The sequence below is a fragment of the Nicotiana tabacum genome, chromosome 24 (genome assembly GCF_000715075.1).
Source record: "Nicotiana tabacum cultivar K326 chromosome 24, ASM71507v2, whole genome shotgun sequence".
NCBI classification, from domain to species: domain Eukaryota; kingdom Viridiplantae; phylum Streptophyta; class Magnoliopsida; order Solanales; family Solanaceae; genus Nicotiana; species Nicotiana tabacum.
In genome coordinates, this window is record NC_134103.1 from 20,834,685 (window position 1) to 20,846,252 (window position 11,568).

Here is an 11,568-nt window from a genome sequence, read left to right on the forward strand (position 1 = left end):
TCAAATCAATACTAATGCTAACAAATAAAAATCAATTCAACACTAAAATTGACAATAACGTTGGATGTCTATTTTTTAGTTTTGAATTAGTTTATAAAAAAAAGTGCATAACTTAGTTTATTTTTTCCTCAGTGCTTAGTCCTATAACTAATAGTACTTATTTTAGCATGACCTATATAACACTTTTAGATTATGTTCATCTTCATTGCGACTTATTAATTAGCAATATTTGTTTTATGCGAATTTATTATCTTTGTTATTGAACATTTTAATACAATGTTATGACTCATCTCATATTACCATATTATTTTTCTTGAAAAATACAGCATATAGTTGGACTAAAGAAATATTTAAAACACAAGTCATATATTTTGTACTATGAAAACTTTATTGGAAAAAAAAACAAATAAAAACACTAGAAAAACCGAGATTAAAAAACTCAACTTCGTTGATTTGGTTTATAGATTTAAAAATTTGATACCACCCTACATTTGACTAATTATATAATCTTTTTCCACCAAGTATAAAGAATAGTCAAGGCAAGCAAGAGAACCCAGTGGTTTCTCCATAGAAACATTGAAATGAACTTCAAAAAAATTGTAAGGAGAATTCCAGCTTCCAAGTGATAGCAGACAGAAGTGATCATTGAATGCTGCATTTGAGGACAAGAGAATGACAATCTTTTTCCACTAAACATTTACAGCACTTCTCTCTCACCCAAAAACCAAAACTTGAACTCAATGGCCAATGGAACAGACCAAGTTGAAGGTATATACTACTGGACAAACATCATCAACAAATTAAGAAATGTCAACAGATCATGCAACTTCAAGAGCTTACACAAGAATTCCGAGTACGTTTTCGAGGCTCAATGTTTCCTGATGTTAGACTGGCTTGATGAAGATGGTATCATCAATCTTCTGACTCGATCATCTTGTTGATCAGATCCAAAAAGAATGCTACTCCACCTTGTTGACCTTTGCACAATGCGAGTAGGCACTCGATCACTATCCTCTCCACCAGATGCCTCGTATCCATCACTAGTCGACCTGGACAGTGGAGTGTCCTTCTGAGGAGTCATTCCAGATGATAGGCCCACGAAACGCGTAGCTTCTTCAACACCGGACGATGACACCCGGAGTGGGTGAATGTCAGGAGAGTCCAAACTACTCTCGGGGGAAGAAGCAGCAACACCACCTGAGGACAGTCCTCGGCCTGTTCGGAAATCGCTCCGTGCTTCAAGCTGAAGTGGAGCCAGACTACTTAATGTTTCACTCATGATAGCATTTCTACTGTTTTGAGCTATATCACTAGGAATTTTACTCAAGTTTTCGAAGGGTAGCTCTGTGGGGAGTCGAACACGTTTACTAGCTCTCCTTCTATTGTTATCAGGCCTAGGCACCATGCGACGTCCACTGCTTCCTAAACTGCTATTTGTTTCAAGGGTGTAAGATTCTTTGTTTCTCACTACTGGATGGAGAATTTTGGATTTCTTCCTCGCTTCAGCAGCAGCTTTTGAAACATCCTCTGCATTCAATCGTGCTAATGTCCATGGACTGATCTTCACAGCAGCTGGATTCTTTTTCTTGATTGGTTCCTCTACCGTTGACCTTTTACCAAGTGAACTGACCGATACAGTGTCAGGAGCAACTACATCATACTGCAGGGAAACACCAAAATTAAAGGAAAATCAACATCTTTTATTCTTATAAAAGCATTAAGCAAACACTATCCATCTCAAGTTTAACTATAATCAGACCATATGAAATCCGACATTGTATTTCACTAACTAGACAATCCCTTAACCATTGTAACAACCACGCCCAAAACTGTTCAAGATTTGCTATCGGTCAAAGTGGATTACTATCCTCATGAAAATAACTTTGCAAGAACTCCATGCTGATAGCAAAAAGTTCCATTTTCTAGAAAGCCTTGGTACTTTTGACAACAAAAGAGTCAAAATCTATCAAGCTCAAGATTGGACATACTAGCTCTAAGGAGAGTCCACATCGAAGAACACTACTATTCAGAAGCAGGCAAAGCATTGACCACACTACCGGGTTAAGTGGAATTGAAGCTAAGAAATGGGAAAATAGGAACCACAACCAAATCTTGATTTAACTAGAAGACAATCATGAATAAGCACCACAAACTCGATAAAGGGCTTCTAACACCATGACCTTTTAGTGCTACTAAATTCCAGAAATTATCACAATTGATTCCTTGTTAAACCATACCTGATCCTCAACAAAAAGGCGAGGCGGTGTGCACCATGCTGCTCGATGGAAAGTATTGAAGGAGCTTGCACTGCTTAACCCAGTTAGGGAGCTTACAGTTGACATTTGAGGACTTTGCTGACCTGCAACTCCTTGTTGTTCTTGATCTCTGAGAGCAATGATGTAGTCGTAGGTGCTAATTCCCTGTTGACCAAGCAAACATACTGTCAGCTGATAAAAGAAGCCACGAGATAGGATCACCAGATGACAAAAGGCTTACCTTCTTTATGAGAAGTATGTGAAAGAAGAAAAGCTGAGCAAGTGGCAGGGTTGCTATCATGGCCAATATAGTACAGACTGCCTGTTACAATGTATAACTAACATCAGACACATTTCAGAGATAAAATTATACGAAGACAAATCTGTTTTCTTTTAAAATCAAGGCATAAAACAATTTGTGTAGATTCGTAATGTTGAACACATAATTAAGCAAATAAAAGTGTGCTCTTTCTGACAACATAAACCTTTAGATGATATGGTCACACATTTTAACATGGTATTAGAGCAGACAGGCGTCCTGGTTTCGAGACTCGCCAGCCAACGCAAGAATATCCACGTGCTTGGCTTATGAAAAAAAATCAGGTCCACACGTGACGAGGCGTGTTGAAGACATAATTAAACTAATAAAATTGTTCTCTCTAACAACTTAAGCTTTTAGATAAGATGGTCACACACTTCAACACCTAATTTTCATTTTTAGCGCAAAAATATTGGTATGTACAGTTACTTCTTTTTCTGCTTACTACTCCCTTTTCCAAAATAAAACTATAAAAATGGCACGAAGGAATATGGGGTCCTGACATAAAGGCAAATGTAAGAATATATACTCACCACCACAATAACAAAGGGAACAAGGGAGAAACTGCTTCCCAATTTGGAGGTGATTTCCGCAGAAAATTTCTTCTTCTCGATGAAGCAGTAGATCAGTACAAAAATTCCAGTTGACCACTGAAGTATAAGCTGCAATCTCAAGTCCAAAGTGCACAAACCATGTATAGACCTGTCAATAGTCAATTAAATGGAAAATGCACAAATATGAAATGTTTAATGTCTGGGGTGACTCTGACCGTGGGCAAGTTTTCTTCAGGAAACAAGGGAATAGAAAAAGAATCTTGGACCCAACATGAGAGGTTTTTCTATGACAGTTTGGAAGCGGGTCAAAACGGGTATGCAAATAACCAACCATCCTCCCTCCCACATAATGAAAAAGAAGTAAAGGAGAAAGGGGGCGAGGAAGGTCGAGGGAAGGAGAGATAAAGGAAGAAAGGACTGATTTAAAACCGAAGATGCTATTTCAATTTTAAGGAAACGGATACACCTTCAGACAGAAGACAATAATTTACTAGCCTGTGAGACTCATCACCTAACTTAGAATTCTTTAGAACTGAGTGTAAGCGCGCTTAAAGCTAGCAAAGAGTGCTAGATCATACCAGGAGGAGCGCAGAAACCATGAGCGTAAAGAACTTGCGATAGTTCCTTTTACCTATGCAGTTGTTCAGCCACTACAGAATCCAAAGAGAAAAACAATTAGGATGTTTTTACATATATGTAGACACGGACAAGCATCTACGCAAGATGTAATATGTTTCAGACCACTCAAGTTTGTCAAATACCCTGCAATGATGATCAAACTGATCGACGCACTTGTCACATACTCTACAATGCTTGCTGTATTTAAATACCTGCAAATGTCATCCAGCATTGAGTTATAACTTATGAACATATATTCCAGCAATCTCTCTAAAACAAGAACAGCTATATCAAGCTAAGCACATCCATTTTAAACAAAATCAGTTTTACACCTGATAATTTAACAAAAATGTTTCGACTTCATAATTAGAGGGTGATTCAACGACCCAAAAAATAATAACTAGTCGGGGCTTCTGAAGTTAGGAATTGTATTCTTGTTTTACAGGAACACACCTCTACTTCACACAAACTGCAGTAGAACATGCCGTCTTCACTCAACTGTTGCTGAGAAGATTCCTCATGTCTACCTGTGCAGTTGCAGATAAGAGCACAAGGTAGTAGAGCCAACAAGCCTCTTTGATGAGTAGCTGTAATTTTCTTTTGAGTTGCATTGTGATCTGCAGCTGGTTCAACTCCTTTATTGCTTTTTACAGATGCATTTTCTCCAATTGAAGCAGCATTAGCGTCCTGTATAGACGAATTCGTCTCACACCCTAATTTAGATTCTTTAAGTTGAACTTGTTTTTTGTTGTCTAGCTTCTTAATATACTTCTTGGATTTAAAAACTCCTGGATCAGCAGGATCAGCACCAGCACACCATATATACAAGCCAAACGCACTAATTATCTGGAGAAAACAAAGGATCACATTAACAAGACGCCTTCAAATGAAAACTTACATGGTGCAATAGCCAAAGTTTCGAAAGCGTTCACATATCAGGTTGTTGAGCATGTATTCAAGTCATGAAAGAATTAGTTATCACCAATCTCATTGGATAACTTTTTGACATTCTATAAGTTAAATGGTAATAGCAAAATCCAGTAGCTTTTTGAATTCTTCTTAATTAAAAATCAATATTGTGTTACGTGCTAATGTAAGACACAAGCCATTTCTCAGCTGCAATAGGTCCTGAACATCCAAAAATTTCAACTGCGGCAGCTCATCATGACTTCTAGAATAAAGAGAGAGAAAAATGAGAATTGTTTAATAGAAGAGTCCAACCCACTCCACAATATCAAGTTTATCATCTACTAGTACTCCTAGGCGCACCTGAGTCTTGGGAATGTGTTCAATTGAACCCTTCATTTTCAGCACAGATAGTAATTATATATGTGAAAAGCCAGAAAACAATTACTATAATATAATACTCCTATCAAATTCTGAACCCATATTTTCAAAGAACTAAGAACCTTGAACCTAATAAGTTGCTCAATTAAGTTTAAATTCTGGGTTTGCCTCAGCTTGAGCTGTTATTGCTTTTTTTCCCTCTATTTTTTGGTTCTTACAATGCTGTTATTATATGTTTGGTCTCTGTTGTTGTTATTGATCTATTGTCTCTTTCCTCTTCTTGAACTGAGGGTCTATCGGAATCAGCTTCTCAACCCCGGGTAGGGGTAGGTTGTTGTTGTTGTTGTTGCCTCAGCTTGAGCTGTATCAAATAGAACTATAGGGTCTCCAACATTATGAATATTTTAAATCATACAAAGAGAACTACCTAAAGAAAGGAAAAGAAACTATGTATTGAAAAGCCACAGAACATAAGATATTTGTCAAAGCAGAGTAGAATCTAGAAAGTACAATGGAACGCATAGAGGAAAGATCTGTAACACTAGTTCACAATCAAGAACCAAGAGACAGCTAAAAGATAGATCTGAGTTCTTCATTGCCTTGACAAACAATGCATGTATGAAACATAACAAAAGAAGGCAACAGAATTTCAAAATGACTTACAAGAGGTGTATAAAGCCCCATCACAATATATTGAAACAATTTCTTCCCCACAAAAGGTGCAAAGAATACATAAAAAGCAAATCCCAATGCCAGAAATACAGCAACAGCTACCACCTGCAAAGATAAATACCTAAAATCAAACATATTTTGCAGAATTCCCAAATTAGAAACCAAGCAACTAAACTGTACACATAAATAGCCCCCCCAAAAACAAAATATAAAAAGTGAAAAAGTTGGAACCTGGAGAGGATGATAGGGAAGTTGCCATCCATGTTTCCTCATTGTGCTGATTGAATGTAGCAGCCAACAAAAACGTTTTCAAGAAAATGCAAAAGGGGGGAAGAAAAAGACTTGATTTTTGCTCTATTTCCTCTCTTGAATCTCTATTTTCTTTCAGCTCCCCACATTTTTCAAGGGAAAAACAAAAAAGATCAGTTTTTTTATTGTATTGCACAACTGAAAACCAAGAAATCTTGAATACCCATTCACTGTATATGTTTCATGAGATATGAAAATGGAAGAAATGGGAAGGGAGAAAAAAACAAGAAAACTACAAATAAAGGAAGCTCAAAGGGAAACAAAATACATGCTTGACTGACAGTGGAGTGTGGGGAAGGAGTGAAGGGATATGGCTTGATTGCTATAGGTAAGCTTTTGTCTAGTTCACTCAATCATAATCCACAACCCCATAAGCACAATGAGGTTGAAGAGAGATAAGAGCTTTGAGTCTTGAAACAAAATGGGTACTCATTATTTTCCTCTATTTTACTTCTCTTTAAAAAAAAATTGTTTATTTGTGATTTTGTTTTTTTGGTTTTCTTGTCTTCTTGGGAAGAGAGAGGTCTCTTACAGTGATTGATCTGTAGGTGCTGTAACTGATGAGAGAGAAAGAGAAAGTGAGAGATCAAGAAGAGGGGGGGCATATGCTTTTGAAGCTTATTATTACCTTGCCAACCAACACAACCTGCTTTCACTTTTTCCCTTGTGTCTTGCATTTGCCTTTTGCCATAGGCAAAATTATGTGTCACACAAGAGGCAACATTAGCAAGTTGTATTTGTTTTTTTTCTTTTTAATGAGTTTAAGTTTTATTCACTATTGTTAAATCACTTAAAAAATAATTATAAGTAATTTTATTTAATAATAGCATTAACTAGAAATAACTCATAATCTATTCTCCTTCCATCTTAAATTATCTATCGTATTTTTAAAAAAATTCAAAAATTACTTTAAAGTTGTTTTTGGGATTTGAAGATTTTGTTTTCAAAACTTTATTAGTTTCCAAAAATTTAAAGAAATTATGTAGAAAAGTTCAAAAATTACTTTAAAGTTGTTTTTGGGATTTGAAGATTTTGTTTTCAAAACTTTATTAGTTTCCAAAAATTAAAGAAATTATGTCTGAATTCACACCAAAAATTAACCAATTTAATCTCATACTCCGAAAAAGTTTAAATATATTAAAACAAAAGATGTATAACATATTATTATGTGGTAAACATATATGATTTAAATTCTTTTTGAATTCCCAAGCAACCCTTCATTTATGGCTCTTCTAACACTTCTCCCTACCTCTTTTTTCATTTCTCTCTCTTGAGTCTTGTCTATTTCTATGGAACTTTTATCCAAAATGGTCCTTGGAACTTTTTCATTCTTTATCCATTTCTTTGAAAATACTTTTCAATATTTCCTGTTCTCTCTCTTGGTGGAAATTAATGGGTACAAGTGTAATTCAAAATTGTCAGTTTTATGTTTTGTTTTTTACTACAAAAATAGATTTGAAGGTTCATGACTTCATGTGACGTTCACTAATTTAAGAACTTGGCAAAATACATATAATTGAGCAAAAAGTATAATTAAAAGTTTTTGCTCATAAACCATGGTAGGATATATAGTACTGTTACATAAAACAGTTCAGAAAAAATGTACTCACCCTCATTGTTTAGAGGATAATATTACACTAAATATCTTCGTTAAGTACCCCTCCGATCTAATTTAATTGATTTTTTAATTATTTTTACACATATTAAGAAATTCACATTTTAATATTTATAAATAATTAAATTGACCATATTAATCTTTCTTATCCTTTTAATTTGTTCATTGGAAATATGACAGATACTCCGAGACTCTTTGCTCCAAGTACAACTTAGGAAAAAAAGAAGTTAATTCCTTCTTGATATTTAAAAAAAATTAAATATTGTAAACCACAAAAAAAGGCTAAAAAATTAATTAAAGTGGACCGGGAAGTAATAAATTGAGATGAGAATATGTATTAAATAATCACTCCCTACGGTCCACAATAAATGATTTATTGATTTTTTTTGTGGTCCAAAATATCTGATTTTTTCAGATTTCAAGAATAAATTAACTTTTTTTTCCTACATTACCCTTGGAGTAAATAGTGTTGGAGTATGCGTTACGAATGTTTATGTGAAAAGATAGTAAATATTAATATGAATAATTTTATTGTTAATTAATGCTAAAGTAAAGATTTCTTAATCTATGTCAAAACAGTCAAAAGAATCACTTAGCGTGGATCGAATGGAATAAAATTCGGTGGTAATAATGCATGCAAACACAGAGTGTGAATAAGACTTAAAAAAATAATATTACTCTCTAGCTCTTTGAATGTATTTTGCCTTTTAAGCTCCTAGATTCTGTAATAACCTGAAAAGACAGGATTTATTGCATGCTAGTATTTGGAAGCATTAGAAATTTTAGCTGATAAAAGAATAAAATCTTGGACTTCTCAATAATACACTTGAAAAGGGAAGTAATTAAGCCTAAGATTAAAAGAGAATGAACTAGTGATCTAGTGGCTTAGCCATGTTGCCTAGGTCTATTGCTATGAGTTGAAAACAAATCATGCCAAATTGGCCTATGAGACTAATATGCTCAATAATTCAAGAAATTGACAAGCAAATTGAAATTGTTAATGAATCAAAAGTTTAAATTTAATGTAATATAATGTGGCAATTCTAATACTCTTGTTCGTTTTATTTTGTGTGATATTATTTTCTTATTAGTTTATTTAAAAAATATATATTATTCTATAAGGGGCATATCCATTGCAATAAGTACGGGTTCACGTGAACCCAGTAACATTTGCTTAGACCCTATTTTGTATTAAAAAGTTCATTAATTTTATAAAAATATTTAGTTTGGAACCCAATTCATTAGTACGACTATTATTTTATATTAGTTTGAGAACGTATAGGAACCTATAAGCTTAAAATCATAGATCCGCCTCTAATACAAATATTATGACATATTTAAGGGCACTAATTTTAAAAGTATTATAGCCACATAAATATTTTGGATGTTCATAGAGTTTTTTTAAAAAAAAATTATTCTTTCTTAAAACTTATGTAAATATGCCAAACAAATTGAAATAAATAGAGTATCTTTTTATCAAACAAGGAAAGAATTTAAAAATAATAAACAATGCAAATAGTCACCAATAGTTAGAAATTATTCCTATTGCTAATCAAACAACTACCTACTCTCGACCCTTTTTCTTTTCCTCCCGTCATCAATTTAACAAACTCTTTGAAAAGGAATTCCTTCCCTAAATTACTTAAAGAACCAAATTTGAAGTTAGTTAATGCCAATCATTATTAGGTTTTTCTAAATTTCTCTCTCTTTATGATCTAATCAACAACAATAATCCAGTATAATCCACAAGTGGGGTGTGGGAACAGTAGAATATACGCAGTCTTATCACTGTCCTGAAAGGGCAGAGAAACTATTTCCGATACACTTATGATCTAATCCCGAGAACTATTTTTTCTCAAATTGCTAATTTTTAAAATTTTCACTCTGCAATTAAAATGATAAAAATACAAAGGTTAATAAAAATAACAGAACTTTAAAGTTATCGTATACAATTTGCTCCATTCCTATTTGTTTGACCTAATTTGTTTCTCGATAACCATGTTTCATTTTCATACCTAACTAAATTAATTAAGTATTTCATATTTTGGACAGAAAGAAAATAAATTTAGAATAAATTAAAATTAACTTAGTTTGAACACCATTCGCGTGACAAAAATATATTAAAGAAGTCTTCTTTCTACCGAGTTTAATAGCCTGTTTGGCCAAGCTGGAATAATCAGCTTATTTTGATAAATATTTTTTTCAAAAGTGCTTTTGAAAAAAAATATTTTTTTAGAGAAACAACTCGTGTTTGGCTAATCACTCTGAAAAGCATTTTTGAGCAATAATTTGTGTTTGGCCAAGCTTTTCATAAAGTGATTTTTAAGTATCAAATTACGAATAATGACATGAATAGATTACTTAATAGTTAATATTATAAGTAAATAAATAATCTTAAAAATTTGTTATTACATACAATAATTAAATCTTTTCATTTTATTTAAATGAAAAAATAAAAATAAAATTTAAAAGAACTTAATTCTTTTAATATAAGTTAAATATATTAAAAATCATTCAACAAATATAAAAGCATTCACCCCTAAAGTCACTATATATTAGAAAACTATACTAAAAATAATAAGAAATATTTATACATTAATATCCTAAGTATTAGGTTTAACGGTTATTTTGGTATATACTATATTTTGTTAAGGGTATTTTTCGTAAGAAGAAAAGTCAAAACTGCTTCTGCTTTTGGGAAGAAACTATTTTTCTGCTTCTCAGAAACTGTTTCTGCTTCTTCCCAAAAGCAATTTTTTTCCTCAAAAAAATTTTGGCCAAGCACCTCAAGTTAGGGAAAAAAAATGCTTTTGTCAAAAGAAAAGAAAAACACTTTTGTTCTATTGAGAAGCTTGGCCAAACAAGCAATAAATTTCTTTAAAAGCTTAAACCTAGTACAACTGTAATATTCTCGTCGGTCCAAAATGATTATCGTTTTAATCAAATTAATTTGACCCAAAATAAATACTAAGTACTATCTTAGAAACCAAAAAATATTAATTATATTTTTCAAATCTATTCTTACTCCAAAAAGATTTCTACAACTTTCTAAAAGGTTAAAGAGTCTAAGGAAGGATAAAGACTAATTAGAGAGCGAAAAGGGTTACTTAGTTATATAATTCTTAGGATTAAAGTTATTAAATTAAACTATTTTTAATAGGTATGTCAAACCTTAAGCAACACTTATTTTGAATATAAGGAAGTATAAATTAAAGTTTAGATCTCACAATCATTCATAAAAAGAGTCATAGCTAAACGTAAACGAACTTATTGTCGAACTAAAATGAATATTTAAATGTATTTTGAAATAACAACTTAAACTTCGAGTTGGCAAAAGGTCAATTCGGTGCATAATATATTTTGAGTTCATTCAGATTTCGAAAAAGAATTATACCTCAAGAGATGCCTTAAGGTTGCTTTCACGCCAACTTAGGCCACATTTGTCCATAAATTTTTTTTTTTTTTTATTTTTTGTAAAAATGCGTTTGTTCATAAAATTTTATAAGTATTTAGAAATTTTTTAAAAATTTAAAAAGAATTTAAATTTTTTTTCTCCTCACAAAACTGCAATATTTTTCAATTGAAATGCATATACAAATATAATTTTAAATTCGAAATAATATTTTTTAATTTAACTCCAAATACTATTTTTTTTTTAACAAACGCCTACTTAAACTTCGAAAAATTAATACAAAAACCATTAGTTGAAAAAAAAAAAAAAAAACTAGAAGAACGAGAAGACGGGGAAAAGGGGAGGATGTTGTGTACTTTTTTTTGTTTCGATAAAATACAAAGGAGAAAAAGGGTAGCAGAGGGAGACTTGAATCTAGCTTTTCTATACAGAGACCTGTCTTTTTGGCAGCTTCTTGTCAGTTCCATCGTGTTTGATGAGGTTTTCTTCTTGATACACTCGAAATCACTTTTATTTAATCATTTAAC

At 32.6% G+C, this 11,568-nt stretch overlaps 1 protein-coding gene across 1 annotated transcript; it reads right to left on the reverse strand.

Moving 5' to 3' along the window:
- Positions 1 to 626: 626 nt before the first annotated feature.
- On the reverse strand, positions 627 to 6,655 carry LOC107774868 (putative protein S-acyltransferase 22). Its single transcript, XM_016594517.2, has 9 exons — positions 5,937 to 6,655; positions 5,697 to 5,810; positions 4,200 to 4,592; positions 3,890 to 3,958; positions 3,707 to 3,778; positions 3,108 to 3,236; positions 2,497 to 2,577; positions 2,238 to 2,420; positions 627 to 1,660 (listed from the first exon to the last, which is right to left on the reverse strand). The coding sequence occupies exons 1-9, from the start codon at positions 5,976 to 5,978 to the stop codon at positions 869 to 871; spliced, it is 1,875 nt and encodes a 624-aa protein (XP_016450003.1). The 5' UTR covers positions 5,979 to 6,655; the 3' UTR covers positions 627 to 868.
- Positions 6,656 to 11,568: the final 4,913 nt, after the last annotated feature.